This window comes from Myxocyprinus asiaticus, chromosome 18 (assembly GCF_019703515.2).
Source record: "Myxocyprinus asiaticus isolate MX2 ecotype Aquarium Trade chromosome 18, UBuf_Myxa_2, whole genome shotgun sequence".
NCBI classification, from domain to species: Eukaryota; Metazoa; Chordata; class Actinopteri; order Cypriniformes; family Catostomidae; genus Myxocyprinus; species Myxocyprinus asiaticus.
This window is the reverse complement of record NC_059361.1, coordinates 27,748,810-27,769,100: the sequence shown is the minus strand read 5'-3', so window position 1 is coordinate 27,769,100 and position 20,291 is coordinate 27,748,810. Positions and strand designations below refer to the sequence as shown.

Below are 20,291 nucleotides of genomic sequence, written 5' to 3'. Positions count from 1 at the left end.
AGTCAAGTAATAAATGATAGTTTGAGTTTATATGAGTTTATACCGTAAAACAGGGTCAATTTTATGTCTAACAACTCCTTCCTTCTCTATTTCTCTGGACGTGAACTGCGCTGCACCCTAACGATCATCCAACCAGCTGTCGTCAACAGCAACAAGCTTGTCCACTGTTTTCGGCCTTTTTATTTGGGTCGGACTGAGGTTAGCCTTATCAGAGGCCTGCAGCTCTAAAAATGTGCCGAAGTGTGTGTGCATGAGGTTGTAGGGGAGGGTGAGGGAAATGCTTGTCAGTTGAGAAACAGAGCAGAAAGGGTTAAGTCAGGCCCAATCACTCACTCTTTGACAGAGATAGAGAGAAAAGAGCCAGACAAACTGATCTTCCCATGCTTCCCCCTTCAAAAACAATAATCCTGCAAAACAACTGCCATCGGAAGAAGCCTAATAGCCTCGCATATTCTTAATTTTTGCATCACCCGCTTTATCAGCAGGCCCCATGAATAATCCGTACGGTAATTTCTTTTCTTTCTCCCTTTTTGTTCCTGGCATTTTGGTAGAGCAAGATAAGGCATAAAAAACAACAGAAGGGCTAAGAGAGTGAAAAAGAGAGATAGACAACATTGATATCAACTCCTACACAACGCAGTCATTCTCTTATCAGGGCTTTTTATCATACTTTCGTTATTTTTTTTTCTTCGCCTACACTCCCAGTTCTTTGTAGCCCAACTCAAACAGGTCTACTGCCCTTAAAAATCTAGGGAAGGTTTTTGTATCAAATTAACCTTATGTACAGTTTTTACAGGCTTGCTAATGTGAATAATTCAGCACGTGGGGACACGCGGCTGGAGAGATTGCTGTTGTCAAGATTTTGGAATCAAAAGCCAATTCGCAAACATTTTAAAAGCAGACTCCCATTCAAATAAGACATTGTTTCCTATACCAAAAGTTGGACGCAAACTAATAATTTCTGCCTTACGCACTCATACTCCCACAGAAAGTAAAAAGGGCTCTCTAATCTACCAAGGTCAGTTACAGTACCCTGAACAAATACTGCGTTGTTTAAGTGAGCTCTCTATGTAAGCAGAGAACGGACGCTTAGACAGAAAGACAGGAAGATAGAAGGCCAGATAGTCGGTTTAGACGGTAAAACAGACAGAGAGACCGAATTTCTTTGCTAATCAGTCAAAACTTCCGGTATTAAAAATACTGAGAGCTTTTGCTTTTGGAATTCCACAATAAAATATCCCTATTACCTGAAAGATATCTTTGAAATAGGTGTCATGAAAATGTTCTGTGACAGGCCTTGTACACAAACAGAGTCAGGGGTTTGCCCAACACAATTTTTATCCATTTTTGTAGAAGATAGACCTGCACGATATGTTGAATATTCACAATATTATTGCAATGATTTGGCTGTGATGATTTAAATGTACTTTTAATTTGGCCACTGTATTTCCTAATGAGCACATCATTACACTAATTTCACTGTCCTTCAGGGCTGTACAATTAACCAAAATGTATCGAATATCGTCAACAGACTGAAGAATATCTATATTTAATTATATATAGATATTTTTCAGCCTATTGACAATATATGATTTAAATCTCGATAATTATATATTTGCTCTGAAATGGCTCAAATGTGTTATTTATTTATTTATTAAAATACCCATAATTTCTTCCAAACAGCCATTGTAGCCAAGTAGATTCAATATTTTAAAGGCATTAAATAACAATCTATTAATTTGAAACATAATGAAGGCATGTTTCCCACAGTTTTTCACTACACAAACAAGGGTGAATGAAATAACAATTATCACTGATATGCACTTTTATATTTAAAGAATATTCCATATACAATGATAAAAATCATTATTTAACTCTGTATATTTTTTACTAAAACAGTTTTTTGGATAAACAAGGTGTGCAAAAACAACTCCACTCACTTATTTATTAAACAAATCTAGTAAAATGTAGGTATCAATAACAAATTTTGATAATGTGCATGAAATAATGAAAACTGTATAAACTATTCACAAATATTTGAGCATGTATCAAACATACAGTATTACCAATTAATATGGTAATATGCAAGATTAAATAACTTCTGAAATAATAGCATATAATGAATATACTGAATTATAAGCTACAGAGAAGTTACTTAGTAGTGAATTCACATTTAAATAGTTTAGGATATTGCTTTACATGTAGTGCGTGTTTAAGGAAACAGCGTATTCACCGCGCAAATTACACATTCTGACGAGCGCGTATTTGCTTCATTGTCCGTGCCGATGTAAGTTGTAATATTACATTAATGTTGTGGATATAGCAGATTAATCTCACATATATAGGATTCGTTTAAGTAATTCGTTAAGAGGTAATTAACCCGTTAGTAAAAGTTAACTGTACAGGTGTTCAGCTCTTTCAGCTCACGCAGCAGCTCAAGCGGAGAAATCCCCAAGGCTCCTATGACTGGATTATTTGAATATATTCTTTCGATCTTTCTTTACAAAAAAATAAAAATAAATACAAAAATATAATGTGAAATATTTTTTCTCATCAACATTATGTAATTAAACCCACTTTATAATCATCATATTCCATCTTTTTCACCTTGTTGTCATTATCCTTAGCAAAATCAATACAACTTTTTTCAACAAACATTGCCATCAGTAATTTCATTGATCAGATTAACACTGCCTCTGCCATCAGCAATGTGATGCAGGAAGATTAATTCCAAACATGAGAGGAAATCCCCATTGGAAAGAAGTTTATGACTGGATGAATGAAATACAAATGTGAGACAAGCAGAGAACACTATGGAGGAAAAGAGAGAGAGAAGGCAGGTTTACTGAACACACAGGACTTAATCGGTTTGATCAGTACGGTATCACAATGGAGCCATCAGTGATACAAATGCACCCTGGAAACGCGTGTTATTGCAGATGGGAGGTCATCGGCAGTGATAGGACTGCCCACGCACTGCCCGGCTACTTCCTCTGGTCGCCGTGGGAAATCACAGGTCAGATGGCTTCAAGCATTGCCAATCCCTATCCGTTTCCAATAACACTAAACTTGTCTGAAATAATCGCAAACAATGTCGGGTGAGCCCGTGTTTCCATGAGAGATACAGAGAGGAAAGTAAGTGTATAGGCAGTGCTTGTTTATGCAGATGGTGATGTGATTGTGCGTTGTAGAGTGTCAGTCGACATGGTTCCAAATGTAATATTCCCAGAGAGGCACTTGAATGGAGTCATTCCCCCATCTCACCCAGAGTGCTCTCCCCCGCCCTCCAAAACTCTTATTAACTGCACCATCTCAAAATCTCTCCCACGTAACACCCCCCCCCACACACACACACACACGTTTTCCCTACCCCATTCCTCCTCTCTCCCTCTCAAATAAACCTACAAAGAAAGAGAAATTAACGGAGGAGACGTTTTTCTCCCTGCCGCCCCTCTCTCCTTTCTAGATAGCGGAAAAAGGAGTGAGAGAAATAAAGGGAGAGAGAATGGGAGATAGAGACAGAGGAAAGGAGCAAAAGAGAAAGGAGAAAAAAAAAAACATACTTTATCTGTGTATTATCAAGAAAGGCAGACACTTTAATCAGTCAGCTATGAAGTCAGTATTTCCATTCTTATCTGTTGCAGGAGTGGAAATGGAGAGCAGATAGTGCGCTGGGAGCCCATCGGTGGGCAGGAATGATAATGGGAGAGAGAGGGCTGGCTATTGGACCGCTGTGTCAGCTCTATCTGCACCCATTATCAAGGGCCTTATCGGCTCTGCCATCAGCCAAGCTGTAATGGGGCCAGTTCAACTTTCCACATTATCATACCGGTAAGACCTGGTTCAGTGAGGCTAGAGGTCTGACTGGAGACAGGGGGAAAGGAGGAGGGGGATATGGAGTGGGGGGGTTAGACAGAGAGTGAGAAGACAGTTGTTGGGGGTGGGCGGGGCAGTCCGTCGATATGGTACAGAGAGAGGAAGAGTGGGTCGGGGGAGAAAGAGTGAGATAGCAGTAGATATCAGGGACAAGGAAGAGCTAGGGTAATGGAAAGAGGACCAGAAATGAAGGGGTTGAGAGAAGAAAAACAGAGTGGGACACTGAAAAGGAGGGGCTTATGTAAAAGGGTGGGACAAGGGAAGGTTGTCAGAACTTTGATTGACAGAGTGAGAAGTAGCCTGGATGTTCAAGACCAGAGAATCAGAATGCATTCTAGGTAAGAAAAAGAGATAAGGAAGGCCAAAAAGACTAAAGTCCAAAATCACAACCATTAAACTATTACCACGCAGTTTTAATACTACCAGCCTTATCACATAATAATCTCCATTACAATAATATTTTCATTGTGATTATCTAAAAAGATAACACACCAAGGGCAGGGGCTTACGGAAAACAGTGGGAGTAAGGCAGGAAGTCAAGATTTTGATTGACAGAGAAAGGAGTACCTTCAACTTTAAAAACAAGGGACTCAGGTCTGAAAGGCCAAAAATACTAAATCGTCCACAACTGTGAAATCACAACAATCAAACGAATACCACTGATGATTTAATACCAGCAGTCTTCTTGTATAATCATCTCCAAAAAATAATATTTTCATTGTGATTGTGATTGTCCAAGAAGATAACACCCTATGGATGATGACCTTTGATATATGCAAGATTTCATTTTAGATACTGTTAAGAGACTGATAATGTGCACTGGAATTAGAGCAACAGAAAGACTACACATTGAAAAAAATGGATGACAGACTTAGACCAAACAATACATCCTAAACAGCACAGCACTCACTGACCCATTTCAATACAGCAGACTTATAAAGACAATACTCATGACCTTTTTGTAGGCATGTGACCTTTCTGGAAAAGATATGACATTATTTGAGTCTATCCACACTACCGAGACCAATGTGGAATATAATGGTTAAAGGTAACTTTCTACATCAAAATACATTCTACTATCCCAGTTTATTGTGCATTGACAACTATAAGGTAGCCAACAAAACAAACACTGAGCCTCCCAGGCACTATCAAAACACTGATGTTTATATTTTGAGAGGCCCACTTAGCTCCACCTATCCCTTTGTAGCTCAACCTATCCCGTGAATTTAAGGCATGGCTACTTGTTCAGCCGGGCGAATATGAACATCCATGGCAGACATGTACAAATGAAAAGAAATTTAGCTTTGCCAAAATTCGAAGACTACAAGTAAAACCAGAGTATACATTGGCATCAAATGTACAAAGTGGAGGACACACACACACACACAATCACCAATGATGAGATCGCTCTGGCAAACGGGCAACAATAACGAGATCGCTGCACAAGTCCCTAATACACCGCCGCCTCCCCGCATCAACAACAGCGATCTTGTCTAGGGCGCCAAAATGGTCAGAAATGGCAATGTTGTTACGCTTACTAGTAGGGATGCACCGATACCACTTTTACTCTTCCGATCCGATTCCATATAAGAAATCTCAGTATCGGCCGATACCGATCCCAAGCCGATACCAGTGTTGTTTTTTTGCATAATCAGTTTAGAAGATCTTTAAATTATTGTGTGGAACTAATTGGGAGTACTCTTTAATATGTAAAGAAACACAAATCTCTAACTACACATTATTTCAATACAAATGTATAGCTTTTCAAGAAACATTTTATTATTAACTAGTATACTGGATAATGTAGCAGCAAAATTAACAGTAATTCCAGTCTTCAATAGAAAAGAAACCAGTGGTTTATTCTTTTTATGTTTTTATGTTTCAACTTGCATCTGGACTTTAAAGGATTCAGATCTCTTTTTCGTTCAGTTTAGTTGTAAGACATCAGTCCACCTTTCATTCACACAGTTATTTTTTGGAACCCATTCAACTTAAATATTGTTATAAATTGTAAACAAATAATAATGATGACAATAATAATAATAATAATAATAATAATAATAATAAATTGTTATTAATATTATTATTATTGACTTAATTTTCATTTTAAATACAACAGTAATATATTTAAATTGTGCACTTTTTAAACCCTAACGCTTTTATTTTCACATTCTAAACTCTCCAGGAAGTCCTGTATGTGTCTGTTTGTAGGCAAGTTCACAGTAGTTTAATTAGCTTCTTATTCAAATTCTGGTAAAATGCACCTCCAGTGCCGTTCTAAATGCATATTATTAGTGAACCGAACTATTGAGCATCTACATCTGAGATGCTGTTCTTGAGTAGCGCTCAAATATTGCGCACCACTGTGAAGGCTAAAAATAGCCGCGTGTGCATCACCAGACTGTGCGTGAGTTTGTGTCAACAGAGCAGCACCATTCACTAATGCGTTGACGCTGTGAATACTATATATTTACTTATTAAACACTGCCTTTTGTGATTCACAGAGCTATCGCACGTCTTCAAGTGGCTTTGAATAAAATGCACGAGTCATATGAACTGCTTTAATGGTGTTTTTATGGTTCTTTTATGTCATATTTTGGAGCTTGACAGTAACAAACATGACTAACACACAGTATTGGATTTGGATCGGGCTCGTCGGACCAATACCCAAAAGCTTCAGTATCTGAGCAAATACTGATCCAGGTATCGGATCGGTGCATCCCTACTTACTAGTTACCAGAAGAACCACCCTACCCCCTACCGCACCGCACTCCAAGCTGCCATTCAATCCAGCGATGTTATCGGAGGACCCGATTCCTCTGGCATGCTTTCTGTCCAGTGTGTATGTTATAGTGGTCTTGTTCATTATGACGATAAATTTTATTAATGAATTCAGTGTGGCCTATTTGTTCATAGGGAATCAGAGAGTGTGAAATGGTGTGATGAGTCTAAGGGGTGTTGGCAAATGTTGTTTGAAGATATACTTTATTTTTGTAATACTGTTTTGTGCCACTAGTAGCGCAGAAATTACATGCTTAACCTTTAATGTTTTAGACTCTATACATTGATATTGTGCATATCAGTCTATCTAGACATAAAACAATGCACACTTTAACTACAAATACTTATGAATGAGATCACGAAGGTCCATTAGGTCAGCCACCATGCAATAACTCACATGGCTTACACAAAAGCTGACCAACCCTGAGGCTCAGTCACGTTACACACACATCTTTCAGAGAGGGTGGCAGAGGGTGGGAGGGTTGATTTCTGGCGGTCGCCCTTCTCTTTCTAGAGCCGGCCAAGTGGAGTGTGTGAGAGCAGAAAGCGAAGCCACTCTGGTCTAGACCACCCCTGTTCAGGGGTGGCTCCCTGGAGGCAGTCTAACCTCTCCTCTTTCTCAGGCCTTTGTCCCAGCTGCCCTTCTGTTCTTATCTCCTCTCTTTCCACCTCTCCTTATGAAACATGCCCGTGGTGTTCCCTTCCCACAAGAGCCTCCTGCCTGCCATTTAACACCCAAGTTTGAGCTCTCTTCACTCAGAGAGAGTTAACTGTGTTCTTCAGTATTATTATCTTTCAGTGTCATATCCCAGTGTGAGTTTTTGGTATGGATGTCTAAATAAAAAATTAAATAAAATAATAATAATAATAATAATAATAATAATAATCTAGTTGACCTCATTACCAGACTATTCAGCTGATGGACAAATCAACCATCCTGTCCCATCCCTAGTTTATGGTGCTACGAGTGAAAATGGCGCACAAACATTGAAGAAATAAAGATAATCTGACTTTGTGTACTTGGATACAGCAGCTTTACTGTTAAGCAGCTCTTGGCAGCCACAATAAGCAAGCCAGTGAAAACTGTTTGCCGGGGAAGTTATATTTTACACTCTGGGACAGAAACTCACCTGAATGCCAGAGCGATGGCCTACAGATTTGATCTATTTCCTCATGGATCAGACAAGTGCACCTAGATCAACTGTTTGCTTAAAATCCCCCTTGAGATATTTCTCTCTCAAGTCTGAGCTGTGGCCTTATAGGAAGGAACAGCATACATATAGTGTCACTCTTAAACGTTATGTCCTTTTGTAGCACTACATCAAACTGATGGCCCACACCCACAACCATGCCAATTAAGAACATCAAATAAAGAACATGACATCAAACTTCAGCATGGAAATCATTTAATACAATCAACTATGTTAGCCATGATCCACATCAAATATGGCTCCTCCTCATCTGACAAATTATCATATCTCTATTCTCCTTAAGAAGCAACTCATTAACTCTAACCAAAAAGCACATAAATCTCCATTACACCAGCTTTCTGGGAAAAAAAAAATATCTCTCTCCTGCAATGGCAAATCTCACCTCTGTTCCTATCAAATCAGCACATAAGAATAAGTCCTCTCCAACAGATCAATGTGATAACAGTGCATTAAAAGATTACTGCCTTGTTCCCATCTTGTTTTTAATTGCATTGGGGCCAGAGGCTACAGGATCCTTAATAACACATTCATATTTTATTCTCATCCACCGCTCTACAATCACATGCAAGTGCAGCTGCATTGAAGGGTATCTGCCTGTGGCTACATATGGCAGGCTGTGGTTGGTAGGGGTGAAAGAGTGACAAACAACTTCTGTGGCACCGATCTGAGTAAGCTGCAAAAGGAAGATGGCACGCTGACGATTGGAACAGATAAAACCCTGGTGGCATCATTCTCAAGTGTGATTTACATATATATTTACATATAACAGATGAACTGTAAAATAAATTGTGGTTTGCTCAATAGTTGCTCTGTTGTCACAAGCGATGAAAAACTGCAATGGCAAATTATCATAATGATTTGCTCCTTGATGAGTGGCGTCGCCTTTCTAAATCTGACAGAATTTTAGCTGTTGACTGGGCTCAAACAAGTGCGATTTCAACAAACCCACACTGTTTGTGTTACGGTCATGAATGATGCTTTGAGGATCAGTATAAAAGCTTTTCATTTGATAAAAATAATGTATTGATACATTGAAAAGTAATTGTTCTGTTCTCATTTGGTTAAACTTCTATGAATTCATCTGATTAGACTTTTTTTTTATGATAAAATATAATTAAACTTTAAAACCCGGAATTCAGGGAAAACATGGAATGTGGAAAAAAAAATAGAATTTGAAAAAATATAAACGGATTTCATAGGGCCCTACCCTAGCAACCACAAGGCAACATTCTAAACAACAATCAGAACACCTTAGTAACATAGCGACACTCTGGCTTGCACGGGCTGGCACCATTCACATTTTCTATAGAAAACCTAAACATCTAGTTATTGGTTTGTTTACGTATAAAAATAGGGGTTTAAAATGTACTTTAACTACCCCCCACTTACGACTAGGTGATATGGCATCAAAAATTATGTAAGGGATAATGTACAGCCAGCTGGTTGTTGTCGCAAAATAAATGAACATGACTGTCTGACTCATTATTTGGCCTATTACAAGTCTACTTGCCAAATAAACAAATAAATGGACATGGAACATTGATTTGAGTTGAAATTATTTATTAGCTTACTTGTAGAGATAGCGAGGTGATCCGAGAGCAGTGGTGGGTAGAGTACCCAAAAACTGTACTCAAGTAAATGTACTAAGTCTTGGGGGCCTGGGTAGCTCAGCAAGTATTGACATTGACTACCACCCCTGGAGTCGCGAGTTCGAATCCAGGGTGTGCTGAGAGACTCCAGACAAGTCTCCTAAGCAACCAAATTGGCCCGGTTGCTAGGGAGGGTAGAGTCACATGGGGTAACCTCCTTGTGGTTGCGATTAAGTGGTTCTCGCTCTCAGTGGGGTGCGTGGTAAGTTGTGCATGGATCGCGGAGAGTAGTATGAGCCTCCACATGCTGGGAGTCTCCACGGTGTCATGCACAACAAGCCACGTGATAAGATGCACAGATTGACTGTCTCAGAAGCGGAGGCAACTGAGACTTGTCCTCCAGCACCTGGACTGAGGTGAGTAACCGTGCATCCATGAGGACCTACTAAGTAGTGGGAATTGGGCATTCCAAAATTTGGGAGAAAAGGGGGATAAAAAAGTACTAAGTCTTTTAAAATCGAATTACTCACGTAGAAGTAAAAGTACTAATGTTAATAATTAATTGAGCAAGAGAGTATCTAATTAAAAGATACTTAAGTAGTGAGTAACTAGTTACACTGCAAATTACATTGAAAGGATCTGACTACTAATTTTAACACCCTGCGTGCATGAATCATGTGCATATGTCATCCTTTATACCCACTGTTACAGTGATAGTTTAAAAATGAAAATGATGATATAATTTATTCACCCTCATGTTCTAAACCAGTATGACTTGGACACAATGAACAAAATTAAGTCACTCAGTCACCATTTACTTCCATTTGTTTGTCATTTTTTAAAGTGAATGGTGACAGGATGTCAGTCCCTAACATTCTGCCTAACACCTTGTTTTTGGTTCCAGAAAAGACTAAGACACAAAGGTTTGGAACAACAAGAGTGAGTCTAAATGATGACAGAATATTAATTTATGGGTGAACCATCACATTAAGGATGCTTGAAGGATCAGGTTTGAAAATTAAAAGAAAAGTTTGGAAACGGTCCAAGCAATTATTACAGAAAAAATGAAATGTCTCACAGGCTCAATTATATTATGTATAATATTGTATATTCGTAGTTATTAATTGAAGCAAGACCACGCATTATTAACGCTTAATGTCGCTATTTCACAACTTTTTAAAGTCCTGCATGGATTCTTAGTTCAGTATATTCTGTAGCTTACAGTATATACTTTGACAAAATAATTAAATTTTTTTTTTTAGCAATAAAAAGTGAAGTTGCACCTTATCTCTGGGTTTAGAAGCGTGTTTAGGTTTATTTTAGTTCAGAGCTTGTTCTCTTTTATCCTTAAGAAAAGCGCATATGCTCGTGCTGCATTATCAAGCACACGATCAGCAGATCAAAATAAATTCTACATCAGACGCGAGCGGCGTGGCACGATGCGGAAAAAAAATGCTCCCATTATAATCAATGAACACTGTCTACAATGGATGTGTCTGATTGGCGTTGCAATGCGACATCGCTCGCATCCATTGTAGACAGTTTGTAACATGGATTTATATGCACTGATGTATTGTAGCACTGATATAAGAATATTTATAACTGAGGTCAAAAGAGCCCAAAGGTACAGAATCACGCTGAAACTGACCATTACCATAACAAACAAGCCCGCATCATCATCACCACAACTTACCGCAACGTGTTTTCTTAGTTGAATCCATAACTCTGTACACTGAAAATTCCCGCTTTTTTTTGCTGTTGAATGAAGGCATCACATAAACGTAACTCTTCATTTTCACTGTGTGAAATAAAGAAAGTGTTTGTTTTGAGCGCTTACTGCTGGCCTGGTGCTGAATGATGAGTGATGAACTCGAGTTGAGTGACAGCACCGCTGTAAAGTTCTGGTGCCATAAAAGTCCCATTCAAAAATCTCTCAATAAATGATGCATTTCTTAACACTTACTGAATTAAAACCAGTAATGTAACGACAGTAACGTCCCCCATTGTAACGAAGAGTACATTTTTTCATTAGAATTTCACTTGAGTAAGAGTAAAAAATACCCACCCTTAAATCTACTCTTAAAAGTACATTTTCTCCAAAACAATTACTCAAGTAAATGTAACGGAGTAAATGTAGCGCGTTACTACCCAACTCTGTCTGAGAGGCAGGAAGATGACTTGCAATACCCAGGTGACCTGTCCGATAAATCTAAATCCCCAGATGTGCGGTTGTTACGAGGAGATATCAGACCACTACATGGTGCCATTGACCAATCAGAATAGAGTATTCCAGATCGTTGTGTAATATATCTCGATAATTTTCATCCTGTTGATGATATTCAATATATGTGTATCTCAATAATTATATATTTGCTATGAAATGGTTCAAAAGTGATTTTTTTTTTGTTTTATCAGAAGAAAAATAATTTCATCCAAACATTGTACCCAATTAGATTCAATATTTTAAAGGCATTAAATAAAAGTCTACTTAAAACAAATGAAGGCATGTTTTTCACAGTTTTTCACTAAATTAACACAAGGGAGAATGAGATTTATTAATTTTCATTATTATATTTATATTGTATATACAATGATACATAGTAGCTTAATAGAAAGCATGATTTACCTTCATATATCTTTACTAAGTCATATTTTGTGAATGAACAAGGTGTGTAAAAACAACTATTTTTTAGAACCCTGTTGAATATTGCATAATATAAAATTATTACTGTGGGACCCAGTCAAGTTTATTATTCTAATATGAATTATCATTATTATTTTGAGGATTACATTTGGTTTATATAAAAGTAATACATTTCTAAACTATTTACTTCACCTTACCCTGGAGCCTTTATTTTGACACTGAAAGTCCAGCGTCAGTGTGTGTTTGACAGTTTACAATTTTCCGCATCTGGCAAAACGCTGTTATCCCCTCCTTTTCTGTTACACTGTGCCATGTTTGTAGATTTGTATAATAACTTGTATGGTTGAATCTACTTTTCTTTTACGATGCATGTGTACTGCTCTACAAGTGCAAAAAATACGAGCCCACTTATTCTGAATCGCACACAGACCGTTTAACCTATCTGTCTTTAATCAACACCTTTTGCAATTTACTAAGCACATATTACCATATCGCTATTTTGATGTTATTTTGATTAATTGTGCAGCCATGATGGATCATGAAATTAGTCTACTGATGTGATCTTAATGAAACTTAATGGCCAAATAAAGCACATTAAACTCATCACGATATTTGTGATATTGCTTAATTTGTTATCGTCAGCAAAATCAGCACGATTATACTGTGAATATTTGATAAATCGCCCAGCTCTACCCCCACTACAAGTACATTTTTAAAAAGCTAAAAGCAGTTTCTATTCATGTATTTATATTGGCTACTTTATTAATGTAGTCTGATTGTCGCTCAAGCTTTTTATGGCCCATAACAAAGGAAAAAGTGAGAATTTAGGAGTGCTAAAAGGTCAATGAGGGTTCAGTTATCATTAGTCACTTTGACTTCCCTTTGCGCAAACATTAGGAAAGAGCAATAATTCATCAAAACAGCTAAAAGCTTTTCCGTTCACCCTGGTAACCAGCAGGCACTTCCTACACAGTAAATTCTGATCCACAGTTACAGCTTAATGACGTCATTTTCTGCCCACACAGCCAAAGTCGTCTCATCCAATCAGAAAAGCAAGCTGACTGAACAACCAATCGGCACTTCTACCAGCTGTATTGACCAATCAACATGCAACACAAACACAAAGGTAACAATTTTTACTAAGTTGTGAAAGAAATAATAACTGGACACGATATACGCCTATACCGGTTTGAATTTTTACAATTTTAGAAAAAATCTAAAACTTGATTGAAAGACGAATGACAGAGATTGGCTGCCAAAAGCAACAAAGAGATATAAAAATCCTTACATCAACAGATTTTGAGCTGTCTGTTGGCTCACTAGGAAACCTTTTGTGGTAACCTTAAAATTAGCAGATAATAAAAAGCATTGTAAACATAAAACATATACTGCCATTAGAGTGGAGTTTAACCTTTTGAGTAGTGATGGGGAGTCGACTCCAAAAAGAGTCGATTCATCGACTCTGACTCGTCCTAGAATCGGAGTCGACTCTGATTCTGGAACTGATTCTTTTGTCTGACTCTGTAACTTTATGAACAGGACGTTGTGATTGGATCAAAATAATTACCAATCACAATTAAGAACCAATCACACCCTCTGCAAACACCTCTTGGTTGGTGGGACACCACCTCATTCATAATGTGCATTTGAGTGAGAGATAACACGCATTTGTGCGTGTGTGCAAAAGAGAGAGAGGGTGTGACAGATTTTAAAACTTTCTGAAGTTTGTGTTATATTACATCAATGCAAGGGACAGTGTTTGGAGAAGTGGATTCTCCCAACTTGTCTAGTTTCTCTAGGACAATGAAATTATTTCAGACCCAGCCTGTTTCATGTTATTTTCCCTCTTAAAATTGGATATGAGCAGCAACAAGGGAATAAAATTGTTACCAGTCATTTTAAGGTAAAGTTATGCAATGTGTTTAATTATAATAGCAGGATTTTATGTCTTCATGATGTCACACATTTTAAAAACTCTTAAGAGAAAATACAAACTAAATATAGTGTGCAATTAACGAATGCAATCTTCACAGGGCCATCGCCAGAACATATGTAATAGAAAACACTATTAACTTACAGGTAAGCTAGTGATATTTTATCAAAGCAATAACCACACCAGTATATCTTAATTAAACCCACTGCTATTTAATCCGTTGTGGTCGAGACTGTTGAGTTTAAAAAGCTGCCATTTTTACATTTTCACCAGTATGTTCCATAAAAAAGCGATTTCACGTAACATACTGTACGTTCCATTTAAAAACAACGGTCCAAGTTAACAATTTTTTTATTTATTACATCTCCATTATATGCCTATTAGTAGTAATTGAAGTGTATCACAAGAAAATATGTGCGATTTGTTTTTCCATCAGCATGGAAGCCATCTAGACTTAAGTAAGCTTCTCCCGTCCCACTGACATTAGTGTTTGGATTTGGGTAGGAGAAACTGACCAGCAGTTACAGAAAAACCACTCAGTGGATTGAGTGGGCTATATCTGAATGAAAATTAAACAAAGATTCTCATAATTCCAATGATTTTCTGCTCGTGCCTGTCAAGCAATTTTTGGGGGTGAAAATGTCACTTGGGAAGGCACTGCCCACTAATGGCCATCCCTGAATTTTGAAACTATCATGATTGTAAATAAGAGTCAAAGAGTCGATTGCAAAAAACACAAACACCCCTACTTTTGAGTTATTGACAGTTGTTAATCAGAACATTTTCGTAATAAGTTATTGTGCAATAATGTCAGATCATCATGCTCTTGTCTATTTAAGGCTATTGTAAACTATGTAGGTCAGATATAAACTTGCACCTCATCACTACAACTAAGAAAATCTTCAGAAAATCTGAAAAATTCTTGAAATTTGGACTTCTCATTTTTTATTCTTATGTATAAGCACAACAAAAGATATTAAATAGTGATATTAAAAGTAGTTAAGGCTCTATTTTGATTTTGAAGGCCTTAACAACCTTGCTTTAAAGATTTTCAGATCCTTGAAAGATTGATTATCATTTTTCATCAAATTCACAAAAGCCATCCTTGGCTTTGCAATACATTATGAAAAAAAAAACGTTATAACTTTCTCACAGATTGTTCAGTGCACCCATTATCACTCAGTATCTAATATCTCACTGCAAATCAACATTTCAGCCATACTGCTGACGCAACATTCTTGTTTTTAACCAAAACGCACTTCACAGATTATCATCAAAGAACAAAAAAAAAAACTTCATCTCAATGCAATCTAATGCAAGATCTACAGTGAGTAATGTGTGGAATTAGTTTTAATTAAATTAATCAACTACAATGGTTGTTAGGAGAAAAATACAAGGGCGGGGAGAGGGAGGCAAGGGAGGTGGGAGTAAAAAGGAAAAAAATGCATTCACACCTATCATCTAATTACACAACAACATTAATCACATTAGGGCTGGAACTGATTGCCAGGGTCCAGGGCCCTGCTGTTCTTTCGTGTAGCTTTGTTATTGCAGCAAAGCCTTAGCTCCTGCCTGCTCTGTGCTGATAACAACTCTTTATCGCACTTGGCAATCTCTATCTGTACCGGTGATCAGGCCCCAGGCTTTATCAAATGTTCACATCAAGCTAAATGCAGAACAAAGAGGGAAAACACACAAGCAAAAACCACCATGATGCAATGGTGTGCATGTGTTTGTGTGAAAATATGTGTGTGCAAGCCTCTGATCTCTAATTCTTTTCATTCTGTGCAATATTTTTTGCTGTGCATTAAACTAACCCTCAGGTCAAATGACCTCGAGAAGCTGAACCTGACAGCAGCAAACCTTTGAGAACAGTTTCAACAATAACAGGAAGAGATCCCATCAGTTGTCCACACTTTCTAAAGTGCAACCCCAAGGTACAGGAGGTGGTAACTCAAACAAGTGCATTGTCTGGAGCAAGGCGGCCTCTGCTTCTCAAACATCCTAGGGCCGCCAATGTCAAATTCTGGGACCTCATGAATAATTCACGCTGACCTCTGAGCCGTTTGAATGATGTCACTCACAGCAGAACTACCATTATCTCAGAGATCTCTTCTCTTGTTATCTTCCAATCATCTCAACGGCTGCCTTATCGGCCCCCACGATCTCACCGAGGCAGCTGCTTTTAAAACGCAGAATACATCCATCTCCCATTTCTGTATTCCTGCCTCTCTCCCCCAGCCCTTATCAGCCCTGCCATCCTACTCTCCCCTTATCTGCTTCTCTCTCTCTCTCTCTTTAAAAAAATAAAAAAACTTATCTAGAGATACACCCAGCTAGACCCAAACAACAACACAAACATTACAAAGATGAGAAATTGAATGCTTCAGCCAAATGTAATTATAATCCTAATCTCTCCCCCCAACCCCCACCCCTAACGCTGGTACTATCTGCAGAACGATCACCGCCTCAACCTATCTTGTCTCCCATCTCAACCGCCAAAATATAAGCCCTGGGATGTGGCCCCACTATGCCATGAGCTAATCTATCCATCAGGGAGGGAGGGATAATCTATCAGAGCGATCTTCACCATTGGGAGAGTGACGCACAAAAGACACTAAAATTTTTCCTCTCAACACAGACTCCCATGATACCGGATACTTCTTTTAGAGGGGTCAGGATTGTAATCCTTCCAGTAAGAGTGCAATACAATACAAGCACACACACATTATACACAGCTGTCTCGACGTTTACATATGCAAAAGATAAGAGGGATGAGGTGACATTCCTATGCAACGTTCAGGGGGTGAGAGCATCTTTGGGGACGTCTTCTGTTGGCTTTATCTAGCGCTGAATCTGAGATACTTTTCCACCATCTTCATTAGTGTCATGCGGCATCAATGGGTGACATACTAAACTCTGGAGTTGTAACAACGTGTACTTCAAAAGCCACCAGATATGGCATCTTCATGGGGTTCCGCAGTTTAAGGAAAGATAAGAAATTGTTTATCCTGGATTGTTCAAAACATCAGCTATGAATGCTGTGTGTGCGGTTGATCTGTCAACACCCGGGCCTTAAGTAGTAATGCTGATTCTACCATCAACAGCTGACACTGGGTGAGAAAATTAGGAGCTCTACAGAAACAAGAGATAGATATCAGACAAGACAAGAATATCTCAATTAAGAGGACGGCTTCATGGGTCATCAGGTCATTGGCATTACTGTCCAATGTGCTAAAATAACTCTGCAGTTACTTAAACCTTGATAGGGCCCATTTTCACTCAGTTGTATATGCTAATACTGCCACATCAGACCATTTCTCTTTCCTATTCAAGAGTCGCTTTCTGCCTTCTAAATCGCATTCATATTTATTTATTTGAGTAGCCCTTTCAAACTCAACCTCCAAGATATTGCTACTGTTCTTATCGCCTCAAAGCATCTCTTCTGGATGAAGAACTGAAAAAGCGCCTGGTACCAGAGCAAAACGACTTTTGAGAGAGAGAGAGAGAGAGAGAGAGAGAGAGAGAGAGGGAGAGAGGGAGAGGTCAATGTATTTTATTTAGCTACAACAAAATGTTAAATCTTTATGCCTACATATAGGCTAGTCAGTAGTAAAGTCAAACTAATACATGGATGCATAAGGTCTGGTTTGAGAGGTGCCTGAACATTATAGAGTTAACATGGATGAAAAAAGAGATCCAATTGTAATCCACTATCATTCTGAGAGATCAGCTGGGCGCGCTATCTGACGCCTCATCTCTGGAAAGAGAACTGAAAAGCCGAAGGAAAATGCAACACCAGCCTCTGTGCAGCCACAGACAGAAAACAAATAAAAGATCCAATTTTAATCCTTATCTCGACTGGGATCGAATCGCTGTTTATCTGAACTCATATCGTCTTTTCAGAGAACGGTGACGTTTACACAACAGTATTAAACAGGAAGCCACGGCTACACTTCGGTTGACTAATGGAGCAGGCGAAAACACTTTTCACAACTGAAAAAAAAACCAAGTAAAAACAGTTTGAACGGCTCGTTTATTATACCCAATTATCGCCGTTGACTTTGAAAAATGAAGCGCGCGAATTCTTTCTGCTGAGGCAGTGACGCTGAACTGTCGCGCGCGCTGTTACAATGTATCTATTTTAATTAACTGCGCATTCTAAAAGATACTTGTTACAATGTAGAGTGTTCCAAAGTGTAAACAACCTACTACTATCATTCTTCGACATCCTACTATCGGAGCTGCCTAAGAAAAAACTGTTAAAACAAGGATTATTTGAACGGAGCTCTCTCAGACTCAACGTTTGTCATTTCCACGAGATTGGTCAATGGCATGACAACACTACGTTCAAAAGAATTATATCCTGTCATATGAATAATGTCACGAACTTTTTACATGCTGTCACCATTTATTACAACAGCTCTGTGACTAATGAAACTTTAAACACTTACGCTTGATCTGACGGGGTTTGCTCTGTTTTCTTCGGGACATGCTTATTCCGTCGTTCCAGCTCAGCTCGCGGCAAAAGCGATCGGTCCACGGGGGAAACTAGCAGCAACAGCAATGGGTCACAGTTCTCTCCCCGTCCGGAGACACCCGCATGACCTGCACTTTGATATTTAGAGCTAAAAGAGCTACCTGTGGCTGAGTGAGCCTTTTAGTTACTTTTCGTCGTCTTCCCAGATGAGCGATCTCTCCGTTTGCCACAATGTGCGCGTCTCATAAACACTGCAGACTCAGTCCTGACAGCGCATATGCTGTTAAAGAAAACTAAATCTTTAGCTTTTAATTATGTGTTTATGTCTACTGCGTTGAAGCACAGAGACAGAAGGCAGTTCTCTACTGTGCTCGATAGACACATGAAACAGCGGCGCTGATATGTTATGACACGCCTCTGTCACGCCCCTTGCGTGTGATGCCATGCCGCACGCTCCTCATTGCGTACGCGCGCTCAACAAGCTCTCTGAGATTCCACCTAACATCACATTTCCAAAATGCAAGCATACAAATAATGCCTCGTTTGCATGTCCAATCATTTTCACAGTGATGGGCATAAAAGGGAAATTCTAAATGGGCTCAATAGAATAAAATATATTTTAAAAAAAAAATATGCCAAATATGAAATAGATATTTATATTTTGCATTACTGTATTTTATTATATTATTATTATTACTATAGGCAATTTACGTTATTAGCTACATAATTGTATTATATTTTGCATAATCCTATACCTTTGTATTTTATAATCTGTTGTAGTACCCTGCCTGTCGTCTGTTTCTTCTTGGATACTTTATATATTTCTGCATATTGTATGTGCATATTGTAATGTATCAGTTTTACATCTTTATTTACCGGGATACACACAAGTTACTCTACTCTAAAGTTTGCTTATTTATTTTTTTACTTATTTAAAGACAGCTAAACGTTTCAACATTGAAATGTCAGTTTACATGCAAATTGTTATGAAAACTAGTAGGATGTGTTTTTCTGAAATGCAAAAGTCTATAATTACAGCTGTCAATCATGGTATAGGCTTTTGGTTACTAAAACAATGGTGAGAGAATGGTGCTGATGTAACTCATACCACACATATTGGCGCTGTGACCTCCTGAAAAAACTCACTACTTCCATCTAGTGATCAATAAAACCCCTCACAGAAGAGGCAGCCATGGTTATAGTGAGATGACTTAATAGTGACATTCCAGTCTGACCACCAAATTTGAATAAGAGTCAAGTAAATCGACGATGTCCGACGCAGCAACAAGTAAACAGGTTGTGGTGGAGCAGCCACAAATATTAGCAAAAATGCTGCCCTACATTGCAGTGTTGTGTCCAAATGATTTGTCAAGATTTATTAGAAGGTTCGGAGCAAACTCTTGGGGTTGCTTGATCTTGCTAATCTTGATGGTGGAGGAACAGTGTTTATCGTGTCATGATTTAAACATGATGAAATGAAGAATTAAAGTGAAACAAATGATGCACTCATAATGATAATAAATAATAAAATGATTTAATAAAACAATACACAATATAGGCCTACAATAAATGAGTAGCCTACTTTAAGGCACTTGTTCCCAAAACGCCTGTTTATACTAGAGAGCATTATCCATTTATAGAAGGTTATTTGGTTTTTGCAGGAAAATATTTGCAGGAGAAATTTCATGGTTCGTTATATTTTGCCTTTTGGTTATACATGCTCATATTGTGAAAAACCTTTTAGAACCCAGTCACCACAAATTACATTTTGTAGTTA

The 20,291-nt window shown here is 38.3% G+C and overlaps 1 protein-coding gene across 1 annotated transcript in view; it reads right to left on the bottom strand.

Moving 5' to 3' along the window:
* The window catches only part of LOC127455935 (zinc finger protein ZFPM1-like), a 107,122-nt gene extending 88,229 nt beyond the window's left edge, over positions 1–18,893 (bottom strand). Inside the window, exon 1 of the mRNA XM_051724121.1 lies at positions 18,489–18,893. Coding sequence (XP_051580081.1) covers positions 18,489–18,528 — 40 coding nt within the window. The 5' untranslated portion in view covers positions 18,529–18,893. The remainder of the gene's footprint in view (positions 1–18,488) is intronic.
* Between the last annotated feature and the right edge of the window lie 1,398 nt (positions 18,894–20,291).